This window comes from Ruditapes philippinarum, unplaced genomic scaffold, assembly GCF_026571515.1.
Source record: "Ruditapes philippinarum isolate M1 unplaced genomic scaffold, ASM2657151v2 ctg5575_1_1_1_1, whole genome shotgun sequence".
Lineage (NCBI taxonomy): Eukaryota > Metazoa > Mollusca > Bivalvia > Venerida > Veneridae > Ruditapes > Ruditapes philippinarum.
This window is the reverse complement of record NW_026862701.1, coordinates 121,089-141,361: the sequence shown is the minus strand read 5'-3', so window position 1 is coordinate 141,361 and position 20,273 is coordinate 121,089. Positions and strand designations below refer to the sequence as shown.

Here is a 20,273-nt window from a genome sequence, read left to right as displayed (position 1 = left end):
AATTATATTGAATATCTTCAACAATAGTATTAAAAATTATTAAGTTCTAGTTATGACATATGCCAAAGAAAACTGACCTGTGCTTCGATGTAGTTACAAATTACATACAATAACAAGGAACTTAGCTTAGTTTCTGCATCAAACCTACTAATGGAACTTCCTAAAAGGACAATACCTGATGATTATAGACCATATATATTCGAACGATGTTCAACCTTGGTAAGACATTTTTGACCTTCGTTAAACAATATTTACAAAGACTAATGGGCTAACAAAAATAATCAAAACTACAAGTATAATGTCATCATATTAACAAAGCAAATGCAATACAATATTCCCTTGGTTTATAATATGATAATTATTGTATGAAATTGTTAAAAGAGTTGTTATTGCTAAAAGCATTCTCTGACTAATTTATGAGCTGTCATGTGTAGCTTTCAAGATTACTTTTGTAGAAATGTTCGTCTGAAGTCCGTACTAATTAAAAATGAGGACAATTTTCGTGTTGTGTTGCAAGTTTTTGCATCAAGTGTCTTTTCCGGGTCGTACCAATTTTAACCCTATAGCATAATTTTGAGAACAGCCGTCGAATATGAGATTTGGAAAGAATGAAGAAAAACCCTTTTTATATACCAACCATAATATGAGCCGCGTCACCACAAAACCAACATAATGGCTTTGCGACCAGCATGGATCCAGACCAGCCTTTGCATTCGCGCAGTCTAATCAGGATCCATGCTGTTCGCTATCAGTTTCTCTACTTGTTAAAAGGTCTGTGAGCGAACAATTACTCCGGCGTATATACGTATAAGTGTACACCAGGAAGGACGCCATGCGGCGTAATTAGCATGACCTTTTCAAAGCGTATTTGATTCACTAATATGCTTATTAGTTTCATCATTACTGGGCCTTTAATGGTTGTTTGTTTGTATTTAACTAAATAAATCAAGAGTTTTATTTCGTAAGTTCATGAAAAATATATACACGTTTTATTGTGTGTTTTAAAACAAAAATATCAAACCCGCGTTTGAACTATTTATGACTGTTAATAGTTTTAAATTTTAGAAATATAATTTTATATTTTTTACGTACTTGATCATTTACTTATTAGTTTAAAATAAGCAAAAAATGCAGGCATTTAGTTTCAATTAAGTATTATCTATGAGTCTAAAGCAATTAGAGTTTTGACGTTTGCTATGAATATTGATTAAGAAAAATCAGTATCAGTTATGATCAGAATGAATCTTTCGTTTTTAGAAAGTATTAGAATGTAAATACGTAATCAAACTTGAATTTCCGTTTCCAAAGCTTAAGTTTCCGTCAACAATAAGATTATGATATTCCGTTTTCAACATTCCCTGTAATAAGTAACAGTAAATTCTATTACAATGGCATCCCTGTATCGCAATTTTACTTTTCAAGCGTTCGACTGTTAAAGCACTATATCACAATGGTTGTTTGGTGAGCGAAATCAAGAAAACGATATCCTGTAAAGGTCCTTTATTACACTTAACTAACAGATATTTCTCTAAATCATTAAAATAATTGTATTACTACAAATTGATCAGTGTCCACAATCTCTACATCAAGGGACATCAAGAGCTTTATGTCACTATCACATTTATTTATTTAGATGATGAAAACAGAAACGTATATCATGTAAAATTCTACCACCTCTGTATTCAATATTTGCAATAATTACTGGCAATTTCGTAAACAATACGTTCTATATGGTGTTTTCAAACGTACAATCTTCAAATATTGTCAAGTTAATGTTATCCTGTCTGTTTTTGAAACATAATGATTTTGCTTCTGTTGCTCATGCAAATGGTTTATATGTAAGGTGTCCCGTTTCGTCCAGTTAAAATGTCATCGATAACAAATTGTATTTGCCCCAGCTTTATCCTAGTTGGAATCATGCAATAAAAAATAAGAGTGCGACATTAGGGAAGCTATATCTGATTAAAGCATTCACGTTACTTCTCTCTGCTACCTAAGAATGAAAAAGATAGAATTTAATCATATTGTATGGCCATGAGATATTAAAATGAAAGTGTTGACTGTCACCACGGACGGTATTTTATTATTTTCTCCGAAAGTGATGTCCGTGTTTGATTACATGCAAATGTATGCCTTTGTTTATTTTCTTTCAATTTAAAGAGATATATTTTTTAGCTCCGCCTATTTTAGATCTTCTGTATAAATTGTATAAATCTGACGAATGTTTTATTTTCACAAATAGAATATAAATGACAAAACGAAAACTATTTGTAAAAATAGAATATAAATGACAAAACGTCAAAATAAATTTTTTAAGACAAATTCATTTGTGCTAATATTGTTAACATCAACGAAATCCATCAATGACTTTACAGCGAACATAAACCCTATCGATAAATCCAAATAACATGATTTCCCAATTTATATATATATCATTAGTATAAATCAGAAAAAAAATCTTCATGTGAGATAATGAACGTGACATTTAAAAAATATAATCTAATTGACAGATATCTTCATTAGTTTTATCATTATGTATTCTTGAATGTTAAATTCTTTTTCAACTAATGAAACACAAAGTTAAAATTAACAGACTGCAAAAAGTCAAAATTCTTCAATTTATGAATTGTTGAAAAAACTTTTATAAGCCCGTGCAAGTGTCTTCTCATTTGTCCTGAAGACCTATGAATTTCATTTTTTTTCATTTCTACGTGCTTTCAGGTAACATGGATTGAATTAAGACATTTTACATATTTTTAGCATATTTCGTCTGTCCGCTGTTTACGTTATCCAGGTGTCTATGACTCGACCTTTAAGAGAGGGGAAAATTCACGGCGACAATTGATCTCGGACATTGGCTCTTTTTTATTTTGTCTCTCGTCGCTTATTCAGAAATAATTTTGGTTAAAAGTCAGTCACTTGTGGAAACATTGATAATATCTGGTCAGTTATTTAGAAAAGCCGTTTGATGGACCAAACGCCGTGAGATAAACAAACAGATGTTTCCATTATCTTAAAACAAGAAAACATATGCATTACTATGGTTTAGTTTTTAAAGTATTTCAAAGACTGCATACTAAGTAAAATATTATATCAAAGGATTATTCTGGTTGCAATGAAATAGAAAAATGGCAAGAATCAGACAAATATTATGTCAAGCTTATTTTTCGCTATCATCCCTATTTTTATTGTTATTGTTTTGCGTTATCATCCCTATTATTATTGTTTTTATTTTCAATAATCATCCCTATTAGCATTGTTTTTAATTGGTCATTGTTCTGTTTCTTCACGCATGAAATTAATATAAGCTGTTAGTGACTTTTTAATTCCCTAGGCTAGTATTGCTAACTATTTTCATATTGTCAATATGAGTACAATTTCAGTTGTCAAATTGGAATATGAATTGATTTTAGCTCCAAATGTATTATAACGTTCCCAAGCAAGATGGTATTCTAAATATAGCTAAGTACAGAAAAGACAAGTCTGTTCACTTAGACAAAGGACATACAGGGATTTACTAAAAAGCGTTAAAAAAAATCGGATTAAATTCCATTTCAATTTACCAGATTCACACACTTTTTATTGATTCGGCACGGATGAAGCCCTTCTATAACTATGTATCATGGAATCACCTATTTCCTGATAATACTCCTGAGTTCAAATAATGAAATGTATTAATAAACTCGTGTTTTGTTGTAAGTGAAATTGTTGAACTTTTAGGAAATCTTTATTTTGTATTTGAATTGAGTAACAAGTTCTATTGTTTCTGTTCAAAAAAGTGTGAGAAGGACAAGAATATGTTTTTAACTCGATCAATTATTTATACTTGTAGTCTTTCAGGTGCCATATGTCAAATGGCAGAGAGTTTTTCAAAGTCAAATTACATATCAAATAAAACAAAAAACAACTATATATTTGAATATTATAACATAAACATTTTGGTAGACTGATTACTTTTGGGGAAAAAGGAATGGAATGAAAAATATGGGATCCCAGCATAATTGTTTGCGTTATGGTTGTGCAACACTCAATGGTCCAATATGATTCAATATGTTCAAACGGCTTTTAAACTGTCAATCTGTGTTAAACTTTTTTGTATGCTCTAGATAACTAAAGCCAAAATATTTCAAGAAAATCATCATTAAAAAACGTATTAAGATTTTAAGAAAAATGAAATATTTACAATTTAAGCAATATTTCATATGTTATATGCAATTCATGATTGATTTTGCAGTATTGAGCAGAATATTTCTTTTGCGCAACTAACGCAGCAATGGCTTAGTTGCATATTCCGACTTATTTTCTTTTTCTATTTTCAGTGATTTTTTGGGCTGTTTGCGATGTATACACTTAATGTTTTTTTCACTATATTTTGTAATACATTATCATAACAAATATCATGAATCTGGAGGCATGCTGCGTACACAACTTTTATATGCAAATAGCACTACATTTTTTGATAATAACAACATAACGGTACGCTCGTATACTTACCATTGAAACCTTCATCTATTTAACCTAAAGTAACAAAAGCGTTTCATTGTTATCTGTTATTGTATTTTTACCTGGGGGGTTAATTTCTACATATTACTTATCTTTCAAGAAATGATTATCCATACAACCGTATAAATTCTTTTCATTAAACTTATGGCCTGTTGTTGCCGCCCTGAGTTATAAGAAATTAAACTAGATTATGTAATTGAAAATATCGCCGGGATTCATTTTATCATAATAATTATGTATTTACTTTTCATTTCTGTTGATTGAAACTTTATTTGATACTTGATAAACAATGATAATAGTTATATCAGTTGATATAATAGGATCTATATTCACTATAACAAATGTTTACAAAGATATTAAAGGAAGTACGAGGGAGTATTAAAAGCCTGAGCTCGCAGGACAATATGTTAAATAAAGAATTTGGGTTTCTGCAGATAAAATGTGCATTAGTGTAGTTTATAAAAACACATGACTGACTCAGTAAGCTAGCGTCTTATTAATTGTTTTTCATTTCCGTTAACTTATTTTAAACCAATTTCAAAATGCTTTTAACGCACGAGTGTTGTCATTTATGTTTTGATAATGAAATTACCGGGACTGTTATTATTGTCATCTATTTTGACAAGGCGCTCGAGTAATGAATACTTAGGAGACATGGAAGACAGGTGTGTGGTTAAACCTGTTATGCATGAGGGGAAAAAATGATTCAAATCAATTTTATATATTCAATTAAAATCGAATACTAGACAATAGCTATCAAAATTGATATATTTTTTATACTTGCTTTAAATAATGGATTTACATTAATCTGCATAAAAGTATTTACGGACTGGTGCTTCTTAAACTAAATAATCTAAAAGCAAAGTAGAGCTGAACCGTGCTATAATCTTCTGGCTGATTTTATTTTGATATCATATGAAAACATTTGCATACTTATAGAATTATATCACACATTTTATTTGTACCTCGTGCACAATTACTGATACATTTCAGAATAAGTTTACTATAATAATTGAATTTTCATGACTTAGAAATTATTAGTTAATTTTCGGTTTGTTTGTATGTTTTTCGTTTAACTTTAACATATTGAAACCGTAAGTGGTTAGCATTTTCCACCAGAATAACAGTGCATTCTGCCAATGTTCTATATTGTCGGAAGCTCTTTTCATTGTACTATGATGATACAATCCCTTAACTTGGAAGGACTGTTTCAAAATTCAAAGACAGGCAAATCTGTTATCATACCAATTCGGCAGAGTAATGATCATTATGATTATCTGTGTGGTTTATTGCTCTACATATAGATATTTGCATTTCACGATTCACTGTCTAACTGAGGTTGACGTATTTGTGCCTATACGGGGCGTGATTTATCATGTTGTGATTTTCCTAAAAGTCATGTTATGCCATTGATTCTTATTACTCAAAATGATCGAAACAAAAAAATGTGTATAGAAAAATAATAAAATGAATTAAAAATAAATTATTAAATAAAATAAGTTTGCAATCTTTATTTAGCAGGCACATGGACATGTAATTTTTTATGGTTCAATATTTGCTAAAATACAAGGAATGTAATAAAGAATATATATTTTTCTATCACTCGCATTTACATTATATTGTGAAGATCATTACGTGTCTTTATTCTTTTTTTGTACCATCGACTAAATAAAAACTCGTTTACGCTGTTTAAGATCTTTATATCAACATGATCTTTACTGTGCCCAATGAACATGACATTTGTAAGATTTAACGTTATTCACGCGACACGTCTATAATCATATTACAAGAACAATGCAATTGCAAATTTTTAGGCGCATACTTTGTTAAATACGTCTTTATGAGACTAGCCTTTTTCATTCAATATAAACCTCGCCTGATAAAACCGATATCATATCATATGTCTATTCAAAAGACAACAGTATGTTATTTGTATGGATTTGTATAAGAATATCTACAGAAACAGCTTAAGGCTGCAGTTTTATACATTTTAAGCAGTACATTTCTCAACCAATAAATTGTACTTTGGCATTTCCTTAAACTTGATGGGTATTCCCTTTTCAAATGAACATTTTAAGCTGGGCAATATTTTGTTTTCACGAGTGAGTGGAGTACCTTCTATGATGTTAATAAATCTCATGCACACACTCTCTCGCAACATTACCTTTCATTCAAAAGCCTCGAGTAGTAGTTGCAGTAACATGGTGCGTAATAATCCGAACATGTTGATATTAAAATTATACCCATCGAATAATCAATGCTGCAATCCGTTGTCATAGTGGTATTAATATTATTGTCTTGTGAACTTTAAAAATGGAATAATCATTTCATAAAGACTAAGTCCTTTATATGATTACGAGCGGAATGTATAATTGTATTCCTTAAAAAACAAAGTCATTGTATTATTATTTACTACTTTATTTAATATATGTAAGTGTTTAGAGTACGTAAAATACATTTATATCAATGAACAACATTTCATCTAAGAAAACTTAAAATATAAGAGCAGTACCCAGAATTATTATACTCCTTTAAATTTAGTATTTTGAAGTGCTAAAGTAAAACTTAATAAGATAATTTGCTTTCGTATATTTTCAGCGCTTTAAATTCGAATCTAAAATGAAACAGATGCCATATCTTTCAGTTTTGTAATAAGAAAATTGTTAAATAGGGCAAATAAAAATGAATTTAATATGTAAGTCATCGGGATATACATGTATGTGTGTACGTTAAAAATAATATTTTAAAAACAGCTTACGAGAACATTCATTTTTTTAAATGGAACATTTGACAGCATAACAGTAACTATATCAAATGTCCGTTCATAATTTAATTTGTTTATATACAGTCCGCTACATTGTTAAAAAGGAAGGTACATTGCGCCTTCACAATTTGCGATACGAACTATATAGTCGTAAATACACGGCATAATGTATTGTTTATAGCTGAAGTATATCTAAAGGTAACTTTCAAAAGCTAAAATCCATAAACATCGTGAGCTTTTTGATAAACATTGATTTTGTTGTTTATTATGAATTGTATATTATACAAAGAGATTACAGCAAATGTCGACTGCGTACTCTTGGGGATAAACATTTATACGTGGTGATAAATGTGTCATTCTAAGATATGAACTGCCTAGTAATATTCACATTTCTTTTAATCTATTGGTTTTGATTTTATTAATTTAAAAAGTCTTTCCTTATTTTAACAATCCAACGCACTCCTTTTCTCACTGGATCAGCTACATCTCCGAAATTATTTAAAAAATCTAAGTATTTGCATAACATAATGAAATGGAAATTTCTTGACACACCATCGGTTAGGCACAACATTTCCTATTTTCCAAAATAGTATTTCCGTCTGCCGGTAAAGAGGCGTCCAAATCGTTTGTTCATATGTAATGTTCCAAAACGCTTATCCATGTCGTCATTGCTTCTCTTACCAAAGAAAATACGACCATAACGTTTTCCGTACAATTTATTTCTTCTGCTTCCCATATAAACACGACCGTAGCGCTTTGCAACTTCTAAATCGTCTTGTTCATCACCAAAAGCTTGAGCTAAATCTCCATTAGGTTCTGAACGTTTACCAAAATAACTTTTGGAATTAGTAAACAGTCTACCATAACGTTTATCCATTTCGCTTCTTTTTCCAAAGTAAGATCCACCGCCGAAGAATATGCGACCATATCGCTTCTCCATTTCATCCATATTATCATCTGCGGCTTGTCCACTTCGTTTGCCAAAGAAAATCTTTCCATATCGTTTTGGGTTCCTGTTAACAAATAACCTTCCATATCGTTTGTCTACTGCTTGAGAATCAGGATAATTTTCTTCACCAGAGTCCTGTCCTCTACGTGAGCCATCAAAGTAGTCTTCGTCGTCTTCTGCCAGAGTATCAATAGCTTCTAATTCGTTCATTAGTGTTTCACATGAGTCTTTGTCGTTAACACATGCTTCACACAATAGGAAAGCACTTTCATCGGAACAACATGTCTCTAGTGAAGGAGTTGCATAAAATGACAACAAGCTGCATTGAAGACAAATCTTGGCAATTCCCTCATCTTTTGAACATATCTCAGAATCAGTGCTACCGGTTTCATTCGTTATAAGACTTTCTTTATCGGCTAAACTCATCACAATACAAGATAATAGACAGAGAATTTTCATTTTGAGCATTTACGTTTGAAACGAATCCTTTCTGAAATGAAAAAAATAGATTTCTTTAGAACAAAAGTTAACATACATGAATCGAGTACGACTGATAACCTGAAATTAATTAATATTTATCATTAAGATAAACAGTCTTTAAGATGTTATTGATGCTATTTTTTTTCCATTCTGCACGGCCATCGTTGTCTTCACCGTAAAATATAGGAACTATGTTAGTTATCATTTTAAAACATCTTTATTAATAATCATAACGTACGTTTAAAATTATAAATTATAAAACGCCTTTCCTAAACGAAAAACAAAGGTTGAAACAGGACATTTTAAAAGAAGAAAAAAGAAAGAGAATTGAAGCATATAAAATGCATGAATATTATGGTAATTGTTATTCTTGCGTACATTTTAGTATGTGTACGAGGAATGTATGATTGCTTTATATTCTACGACAACCTTACTCTTATTCTAAGAAACGTGTTGACTAAAAATTGCAATATTGTCTTTATCTTTATAACTGCTGCACTTTTTCCCGATGGCAAAACATCTTTATTCAGCTGAATGTTTTAAATCTTATAATTCCAGTTTTTACAAATGCAGGAAAAAAACTATTTTAATACAGCAATACTAAAATATAGATTTAAATAAGATAAATGACTACGACATTCTAAGATAATTATTTCATATTTACATTTATGTTAAGTTACTTACAATCATGAGACGAAGATTTGTTTTAATTACTGATCACATGGACACAAATTTATGGTGACAATGAAACTGACTTGACATGTGCAAAATTATATAAATGAAACGACAAATCTTTAAATAAACGAAATTTATTTCAATATTTTACATTATATGACTCTGTAAAAATTTTATATATGCTTTGTATATAGTACACATTATGAACTGTCCTTTTTCTATTCATTTATTAAATGAGAGCAAGAAACTTTACATTCATTACAGATTGGTTCAAGTATTCTAGGGTGTTTCAATGAGCGTATAGGTTCAAACACAATTGAACTTAAATTAATTCATATAAACTATTCAAATATACAAGTACATCGGCTAAAGAAAAATATGTTTTGTAATTATAATTCCACTGTCTACTGAAAACATGCAATGAATAGAGATTGTAATGTTAAGCATAATTATTGATTTACTCAGTCAAATTGATTATCACCTATATATGATATAATATATAATAAATATAATCTTTAGATAAGAAACAGAAATAAAATAACACTATTTAGCATTGAACAGTTAAATAATGATAACCAATCATTTTTTTACTTCGGTTGGTAACACTTCCGTTTGTAAAGCAGGCAAAAATGCAGTGATATCATGGCAAACTTCTTCATTTTCTTAATCATGTGTTACTCTTGGTTATATCAAATTCTACTTCATGAACATGCATATCTTTATAAAAAACTTACTGACCATTCTTATCTTCAACGTGTTATAAACTTGTTTTTTAATCAATTTAAATAATTTATGCTTTAACGGAAGGCGGGGAAGAAAGTAAAATGTAATACATTGCACTTCAAAATCACTTGTTTAGTATGGGTTATAATTTAAGTAAAATATCTGAACTCATGCCTGAACTATCCGAAGCAGTGATGTTGTATCTAAGAACCTAATCAGTTTGACGTTATTACATTCGGTTAAGTTTAGGTTGCGCTCAGAACATAAGGAAGCATGTACATCCATAATTGTATAATTATGTATTTATCTCATTTTATTTTCATTTCAATTTACAATCATGAAAAACATTATTCTTTCAAATGCTTTTTGTAATTATTAAACGAATATCAAATAAACAATAATTATTGATAATTTAATTGATTAGATAAAAATCGAAATAAAGAAAAAGAAATATACATTTCAAGAGCTATTAATCAATAATGAATTGATTATGCATATTTTAAAGGATTAAGTTGGTTATATTATTTAAATCATCGTCGTTTATTTATTTTACAATTAAAAGGTCGTTTGTTTTAAAGTCATTATTGCGCACAAAATATTATCTACCGGTATCTATAGACATAGAATGGACTATAATCAACGGAGATAAATCATTTTGAAAGTATTGCCATTTTATTTTCAATTACTGCTTTGAAAGTGAATTCATGTTGTTTAAACAAAGTAAAACAGAAAACATATGCTTCAATTTTCATGATGTATAAAAGTGTGAGTTGTATTTACCACATAAGCGTTTTAATCAAGATTAGAACTATGTCGATTTATAAATACCGTCAACAAACTATGATGATTGACATCAGATGAAACTAAAAATTTCATAAAACATAAAGAAAGGAAACGTAAAATAAAATATACAATATTTCGTGCTATATTTATATATCTCTTAATTATTTTATTATTGTATTCATCACAAATTAGAAATATTTCGGTACTTGGAAAGATATCTTATTTTCTAATTTAAATAAAAAAGTGTAAAATTATAATGTTATTCTAACATATGATTTTACAGACGTTTTCTGGATTAGCATGTAAAAATGCGCGTCTTTAACACGAAAAACGGTTAATAATATTTTACTTCAAATTATTGGTTAACTTAAAGTCAAAAAATGATCGAAAGTATAAAACTATCAATAAGTATGAGAATACGAACGTTAAATTATTTTTGATAAAGATCATCGTATATCTTTTTTCTTGGTAAAATCAATTATTCATTTTATAAATTGCATTGTTCTTATTACTATTTTTATTTCATCTACTTCTTTTATGTAGCATATTTTGCGTCAACATTTGTTTATAGTATAGTAGATTTTGAAATGCCATTTAGAAGTATACAATGAAATGCATTTATTAATAAGATGAATGCAATATTACATATTAATATGATTAAAAATATGTGCAGTTATTAAACATTTTTTTTCTTTAAGGATAGCAAATAAAATATATCACATATAATATATCTTGCGCTATATAGACTTATAAATATCAACTGTACATACCTATTTTTCCTTCCAGAATAAAGAAGACTCTCTGAAACAAATTACTCCTTTGACATGTTCGCAGCCTTTATATGCTCTAAACGGCTACGCTGGAATCGATCTCCAATAATTTTACTTCCGGTTTTACCCCGCAAATAAATAACGCAGTAAATTACAATATATAACTTTCTAAGCACTTTGAAAACTGTATTTTTATTCATTTAAAAATATTTTGCAGGATGTAAAGCGCTCACTAAAATTATAATAACAATAGTAGTGGAGTTTGTTGTAGTAAATATTGTGTTACATCTAATGGCTCTCAACAATAGGAATCAATATGGTACTTTCAGGTTTTGAATTCTATTATTTCATTTGCTATTTAGCTAATCGGTTTGATAGACTCATATTCGAACATCAATGCGATTATGAATGTATCTGATTGATTTAAATGTGCTACTACTGAATGAACCTGTCAATGAAATCATATTTTGTAAAAGTAAGTTTGATAAATTTGGTTTATTTTAATGATATTGGTGTCAGGATAGCATGGTTATATGGGTGTTGTGTGTGGGATGACAAGAAAGAACTTGACTGCAAAAACTACATTTTGAAATAAGCATGGTGATTCATAGGTCATATTGCAATACATGTTGATTTTGAAATACATTCACCCTCCTCCATATAGTAAGGGAACACTGTTAGGATATCAAATATTCTGTGAAATATAATATAAGTATTTTTTGGTGAAGATCAAATATTTATACAAACGTGTTTATTAAATTAATATTTATTTAAACAGAAGATATAATATATGATTATATTTATAACAAATATAATAAAAATAGATACCGAAAATCAAATCAAAATAATAAAGCTGCAAAAATGATTAAGTAAAAGCGGTACCAAAATTCAAATCATAATAAAAAAAGCAACCAATAAATAATAAAAATCGGTAAACAAAATCAAATTAAAATTAAAAAGCTACCATTATAATTCTAATCTGACTTTCCATTTGCAGAAAACGGATCCCTCAAATTTACAACAACAACAAATGATTTAATTAATAAATAGATAAATAAATAAATAAATAAATAAACAAATAAATAAATGAATGAATAAATAAAATAATGAGTAATACATAGATTAATCAATACAAATGATTAAATTAAATATAAAACTAGGATTTTAATCATATCAAATTTAATTCAATGACTTTGAAAGCGATATCCTAGAGGAAATGTTTATACACGATTCTAACATATGTATTCATTTGTCTCTAATACAATAAATGTATGGAATAATATCATGTTATGTTATAATAAATCTTGCATACTCGCGTAATTTTATGCATCTGTCATTGGAAGTATCCAACAGTAATTGAGATAGTATGTTACATATCTGTAATTATAAGAAAAACACAATACATTAACAAACAGAAACATGCTTTTTATAATTGGATGTTCCCTTAATTCTCAATTTTCTGGTTGTTTCATATTGTTCACGTGTACATAAACTAGTTTTACAATCACTACTAATTCAACTGTTTAACTAAGGATACCCTTTTTTAAGCTTCAGGCTGAGAAAAAAAAAGATCTGGTATATTATTATAAGATATTGAGCACATACCTATTGTATGGAAAACTTATACAATTTGATAGATTATCTTAGTTTATATTTTAGATCAAATCTTTAATCCTGTCATATTTTAGGATAATACTCGTATATCTTAAAAATAACTTAAATAAAAATAATATACCAATAATAAAACGGATTACGTAAACAAAAGGAATATAATGTACTGCCATTTTGTGCAATCTATAGTAATGACAGACACAAATATAAATTCATAGTTTCTTTTCATGTTTAAACAAATGCAGCAGTATGGTATCTTCTTGTTTCCATAGAATTAAAAGAAAAACGACTAAATATTAAATATTCAAATTCATATGCAAATATACAAATTTCGCCGCTTCTCCAGTCTCAACCACTTCTTCATTAGTTTTCAAAATAATTTAGATCATTATATATTACCGTTGAAATGGCATTTTCAAATATACTTTTGAACATATGATGCAAGCTAAATGCTTTATAAAGCATATTACCCGTCCGTTTTAAATGTTTGTACATGGTCAAACGTATTGTGATTGTCATTAGTATGCCAATAAATCTGCATCTGTAACTGCTAAATGCACTGAAGCAACACTCGAATATTATTTTGTTGTGTATGTAAGTTATATTTAAATCACTGAACTACGGAAGCTGTTTTTTGTATGATTTTTTAAAATAACTACTGCCTCTTGAAATATTTATTTAATTCAGGACATACTATTCTGTTTCTCTCTCCCATCACCAACTTGTCTAACTAATAATATAAAATACGTATGCTATATATAATTACATTATGAAAAAGTAATTTATAAGAAAACGTAAGGACATTTTCTTTTAAATATTGATACTTTTGTATTAAACTAAAATATGTTTACAATACCTGCAAACTTTGTAAGCTTCACTTGGAAATAAATGGGCGGTATTGCATTTTGTCATTGATCTTAATCTTACAAAATGCATGTATTTCACATCTTTACAGTGATAGTTTAGTACTTGCCGAGCAAAACATCACTTATATGAACCCCTTTTTACATGTTCTTTATTTATATACCGTATAAGTACTTTTTTCTGCGGGAACTTTATTTCTTATATTTCTGCGGTTCACAACGACACTGCAGATTTAAAATCCGCAGAAAATTAAGCTTTTTTGCATGTTAATGTCCGAATATTTCAGCCACCGATTTTGGTTTGTTTGCATTATAGTTTGTAGTTTGACGGTTGTATTATATTGGCTGTTGTTGAAGGAAACGTTTATATTGTAAATTATTTCAATTTAATACTAAAATTGAGTCTGTTTTGTACCGCTGTTTAAGCGTTCATATTTTAGAATAATTATATTAAACGATATCATAATCAAAGACGTGATAAAAAAGCTCCTTGTTTGTTATTGTTAATAGAACCTGCAATAAACATACTCTTTAATTTGTATTTGTACAATATCTTGTCTATGTGCGATTTTGCCATTGTTTGTTTTTCACACTTCATATTTATACACATACAGTATTAAATTTGTTGTCATTGCAAGTTCTATTTTTTGTTTATTAACGTGTATATACTCATAATGATTACGACGAAACACATTATCAATTGTCTGCATCTTCAATGGGAAGTAATGTAGTATCAAGAAATCTTGAAATGATGTCTGTTCTTATTGGTCTATTTTGTGCAAATAACTTAATTAAAATGATACAGAAATAAAACGCATCAATGCGAGAATGATGACGACGCAGAAATAAGATACGCAGAAATTTAAACACTCTTATTTTAATAAAAATCGCAGAATATTAAGCCTGCAGAAATAAGTACATATACGGTATATCATTACTCTTTACTTTTTACGTCATTCACTTTCAATGCTATATAATAATCATTGAGGCGAGGCTGAAATCATTCCCCCCCCTCGTTTAACTTTTTATACGTATTTATGCAAAATATATCATGTCATATAAACAAAAACAACATAATTTTGTTCTGTTTCAATTTTATGCAGCCACTAGACTTTTTAACGTTTGATGCTCGTAATTGATCAGTTCCTATAGCAGTTACATTAATCTGTGGTTGTTAATACGAGACTCACAAAATAGAAAACTTTTGCTTTATAGTGGTATCAATTGCATATCATTTTGATCTCACAGTTTTTATACCTTTTAAACATCAGTAATATAAATATGTTTTGTTTGTCGTGATACATCAATTTCTATTATATATCTTTTTTTAGATTACATTGCGAAAATAACGACGTAAATGTATGAACCTTTTAGGAAACAAAGAAATTTAAATTACCCTGCAAACTGAGCCCAAATGAAAACAAAATAAGATAAACAGATCAATAAGATTTATTGTCGATTTATTTAGAAAATGTTTTGAAGATTTTATCAGTTTGCGCTTTCATCTTTTGTTGCGGCCATTATTTCGTGATAACAGAATATTTTTAAATGTCTGCACGTTCTTCGCAAAAGGAATTATTATGATTGTTGTTCTATTATATTGATTTATTTTTACTAAATGATAACTTGCATTCAGTATGTTTTAAATATGAAATCTACAACAGGAAAGCATCATGCTTTACTTCATAAATTACAAAACAAATAGTGCATTATGTAAATAACTTCATTGTGTAAACAACATTCTGATGTATACAAGGTTGCTTGCCGATTGCTGTATGCATGTAGTATAATAGTAGATAGTAGATATTTAATGTTAGACAACATGCTTTAATCCTTTACCAGCTGATTATTAAAGTCTTGTTCGGTTTCAATTTAACAAGCTATTCTTTATCAATGTTAAGGACAGGGGGGGGGGGGACATTTGAAGAGAGTATAGAGCCTGGTTATAATGCATGAGTGCTGAGGTCGAACTGTTGATAAGCTGGTAATAAAGGAGAATCACGTTTGGTGTAACCATGTTAAGGGCAAATTAAAAGGGTTTTAGTATGTCATAAGTGGTGTGTTATTCTTGCCTTTTTCTGACCTAAGGGTAGATTGTGAGAATAAACGAATCGTGAAAAGATAGGATTATGCTTTCTCTATAAATAAGACATTTTATCATCACATGACACATCATTTTATGCTATCTATGAATTAACAAAACTACAACAAGTTCGTCTCCGTTTTTAATGTCTCCTCTTTGCCAAATCTTTTGTATTATTAGCAATTCAATAAATATAACACACTAGTTAGTTTTGTCAACTAATGCTTGTTCAAGCTATTTCATTATTTTACAAACTGTTATGTAGTGTTCTGGCAGATTCATGGAATAATGTTTTTTATCTGTCGTTGAAGAGTCTTGTGATATCTAAAGAATAATTAATAAACTCTAATTTTAAGTACTGTTCTTGTTATTTAGCTAATTCTACGAATGCACCATGCAAGATACACAACCAGAAACATTTGCTTGAAGAACAAACCTGGTCTATTTGGTGAATAAATGATATTTTGATAACAAAATGGTTAGCTTATTTCCGCTAAACACGGATGTCTTATACCTGTACACGGAACTCTAAAAGGTGGTTAGCTTTATCATAGTGCAATGTATACAAAGCGTTGTCAGCAAATGGATATTGAAGAAATAAATTTTCAGTCTTATGAGGATTCTTGAATGGAAAGTAGGAAGTGTTATTCGTTTACGTGTAATATATGCGTAACATTTATTATTAAAGCCATGATAATTCCGACGTACATTAAGGTCATATTTTTAGTTAAATAAGAAGGTTTTAGATGCAAGTATCATCAGATTCAGATATTACAACGTTAATCACATGAATTGTGATACAATTATATAATTTCCATGGATTTGAACTGAAACCTTGACCTTTGTCTGATAATTTTATGAGTACATTATGTATTTGTAGGATTACATTGGATTGTTTTTTGTATTTTCATTTTAATTCACACCAACAAGTATATTGCGGTTCTTTGGGCTAATCCTGTTAATATATCAATTACATGAAATCGTAGAAATAATTTCAGATCAATCCCATGCGCTCATAAATATATAGGGAAGACAGTATGACTGTATGTTTAACAAGAAATATTATTTGATTTGTGTTAAATTACTCATTCTTTCTTACTTTGTTCAAACTCATTTACTTTTCTAGTGCATTTTGTTTTTTTGGCTTAAGTTTTTTGTTTGTATGAAAATGCTAATTCATTGATCACAGTAGAGTTAATTTTGTCAAATCAGAGCAAAAGCTATAAATCGGACAAGCAATATTGATTAAATCAATTTTGCACAGGTAACATTAAATGTTCATTGTGTGTTTTGTTAGTATAATTGTATATTTTATTTTTTGGTTTTGATGTGAATTTATACTAGACTTTTACAGAAAAAAAGATCGGCATGCAAATAAATACTCAAAAATAATGACGTTTTCCAAATGTAAAAAAAATCAACAACAGCAAAAAAAATGAATATAGATTTTGTAATTAAAAATGTATTTTTATTGAATTTAGTTTTATAAATTACAGTTCGACATAGACAAAATCACATGTGGTGTATTATGTATTTATTTAAAATGTTCATGTTTTATCATTAAAGAGTGCGCAGATGTTGTTATTCTAGACAACAAACATTATCATCATTACAATTATTGTTAAAGACGTTGACAAAGATAAAGTTAAAATGCATAGATTTATGACCAATTTGTTAAATAAACAGTTGCTGTCAAGATATATCTAAAACAATACCTAATTGGCAAGAATTATCTTCCTGTGCCAATCTACCAATGTTCTTAAACATTAAAGTGGCATAGAAACGGGACAAGTGAATTGATTTTCCCTTATTGTGCAAAAATAACAATCTTAATATCTTCTGTCTGTATTTGTAACATTTGGTGTGTAGATTAGTCATGAATAGTAGATGACCCGTACCATTCTGCGGTCAGACGGTCAAAGGTGAAGACCACAGTGACCTTAACCACGAAGATGTTGCCTAACTATTTACTATAGTGAACTTTGACCCTCTTATGAAAGAAATTGAAGTATCGCATACACAAGATTTCTCCGTCAGTTTAAACAATAGAAGTACTGATTACTCATTCCCATGGCCCATTTTAGCAACATGTATAAGCAGGAACAGGAGGGTACAATTTTCAAAACATTCATAAAAAATTTGATTGCTTTGCGAATCATAAACTAACTCTTATCTTATCATTTCTAATGTTAAGACTGATATGAATAGATCTGTATATCTATTCTTTATTCAGAAGATATAAAGATGATATCTATTTCCACAATGATTGTTTTAGTCGGTTATTTAATATATGAACATGGGATGTTGTCCTCAAGTCCTTAAGTTTATTGTTTAATGTAAATCACAGAAAATGTAAAACTGGAACAAAGAAAGAAAAAAAGCTTACAAAGGAAGTCACGTGTTGCCCCTTATATAAACTGTGGCTTATAAACAGAAAATATAAGCAAAATTGAACACACTTATATGGAATCAACTTTTTACTGTTTGAACCAAATGTACTTGTCTTAATAAATTTCATGAGTAATCCTGGCTTTCAGAGCTCAAAAGAAATTAAAATGGATTGTTATCCTTTGCGTATAAGGCATTAAATTTTGAAAATAATAGTAATCATGGTAAATGGTTGTTAATACAATCATTTGTTTCTGTAAAGTCTTTATCATCTTAAATATTTATTGTTTGCCTTCACACTTCAGTGTTGTAGTCTAGAATTGTTAACTACCATCTGTAGATTATGAGAATGGTAATTCTTGAAAAGAAAATGTGGCATTAACATAAAGAAAAAAACAAGTATTCCTATTTAAACGTACGAAAGGAAACTGCTGACAAAATCAAGCTGTGTTTTCTTTCATTGAACATTGTAGGCTTTATATGCTTTCAAATGACAACCTTAATTGAACTTTCTGTATGATTATTTCTGCATTTTTGGAATTTACATACCATGCAAGAATGTGTCTTCATTTAACTAATAATGCTTCTTGGTAAGTATGTATTTCATTTCTCAGTTGTAAGCACGTGTTATTGGATAATTCTAATGCATTTTATTGAATATTGTAATTGACCATGGTGATGTGTTTGCTTTTTTCTATTGAACAATCCTCATCTTTTTATGCTGTGTCTATTGTTCTTTTATCATTTGTTTCAATATATTTTGCTTGTTTATAAAAATAAATAGTAATTAACTGCGCAACCATGACTTTTTACTGTGTTTTACAAAGTTGATAGGATGTTTGTCTTGTCATTTTATTTGCAAGCATTTAAAATCTACTGACGCAAAATTTTTGCAGTGATTCAGCCATCTTTCTTTCTAAGAAACAAAATACATTCCTTTTGTGTCTATAACTATTACTTTGTGTTTCATTTATTATATTCGAATATGTTTTAATGAATTCCTTTGTTACAGTACATAAAATAACTTACTTAGTTTATTTTCATTTGTATACAAGTCATGTATTGTTTACATTTTCATCTATAAGCTATAATATAATCTATATGTTTATTTAAGTTGGACATTTGCCAAATATATTAGAACAATCAGCAACTCCCAGTATTTAATTACTATTTGTTACCATATTTAGTTTCTTAGTGTATGTTTAATGTAAATACCGTATTCGTTTTGTGTATTCTTACTCTTGTGTTCGAGGTGCTTCTCCGAAGTTAAACGGAAAGGGCCAAGAAGATGCGTTTGTTCAAAAGTATACAGGGGTACTGTATAATTATAAATAATACACTACATTACAAAAGTTTTAACAAAAGTATCAACATGTATAAGCTAGCTACAATAATACTCATATTAGTGCTTGGGAGGTCATACATTTAAAACTGTTCTGTTCTGTTACCATCTATTTTATGACGTTTCCTACATTCTTTTTAAAACTAACATATAAAGACAAAATTATCAAACGAACAAATTTGTTAAAACTTTGATAATGTGCCATATAATATTCGCCTTCAGTTTCGGTGTAATATATATCTAAATGAAAGCTTACAAATGTAAAAGAAATAAGAAAATTCTATAAATTAATAAAAATAAGAAGTCCAAAAAACATCAAGTATCGCACAAACATTGAGT

At 28.9% G+C, this 20,273-nt stretch overlaps 1 protein-coding gene across 1 annotated transcript; it reads right to left on the bottom strand.

Moving 5' to 3' along the window:
• Positions 1-6,900: 6,900 nt before the first annotated feature.
• LOC132719945 (uncharacterized) lies at positions 6,901-11,867 on the bottom strand. Its single transcript, XM_060703905.1, has 2 exons — positions 11,648-11,867; positions 6,901-8,706 (listed from the first exon to the last, which is right to left on the bottom strand). Exon 2 carries the CDS (start codon positions 8,682-8,684, stop codon positions 7,842-7,844), a length of 843 nt encoding a protein of 280 aa, XP_060559888.1. The 5' UTR covers positions 8,685-8,706; positions 11,648-11,867; the 3' UTR covers positions 6,901-7,841.
• Between the last annotated feature and the right edge of the window lie 8,406 nt (positions 11,868-20,273).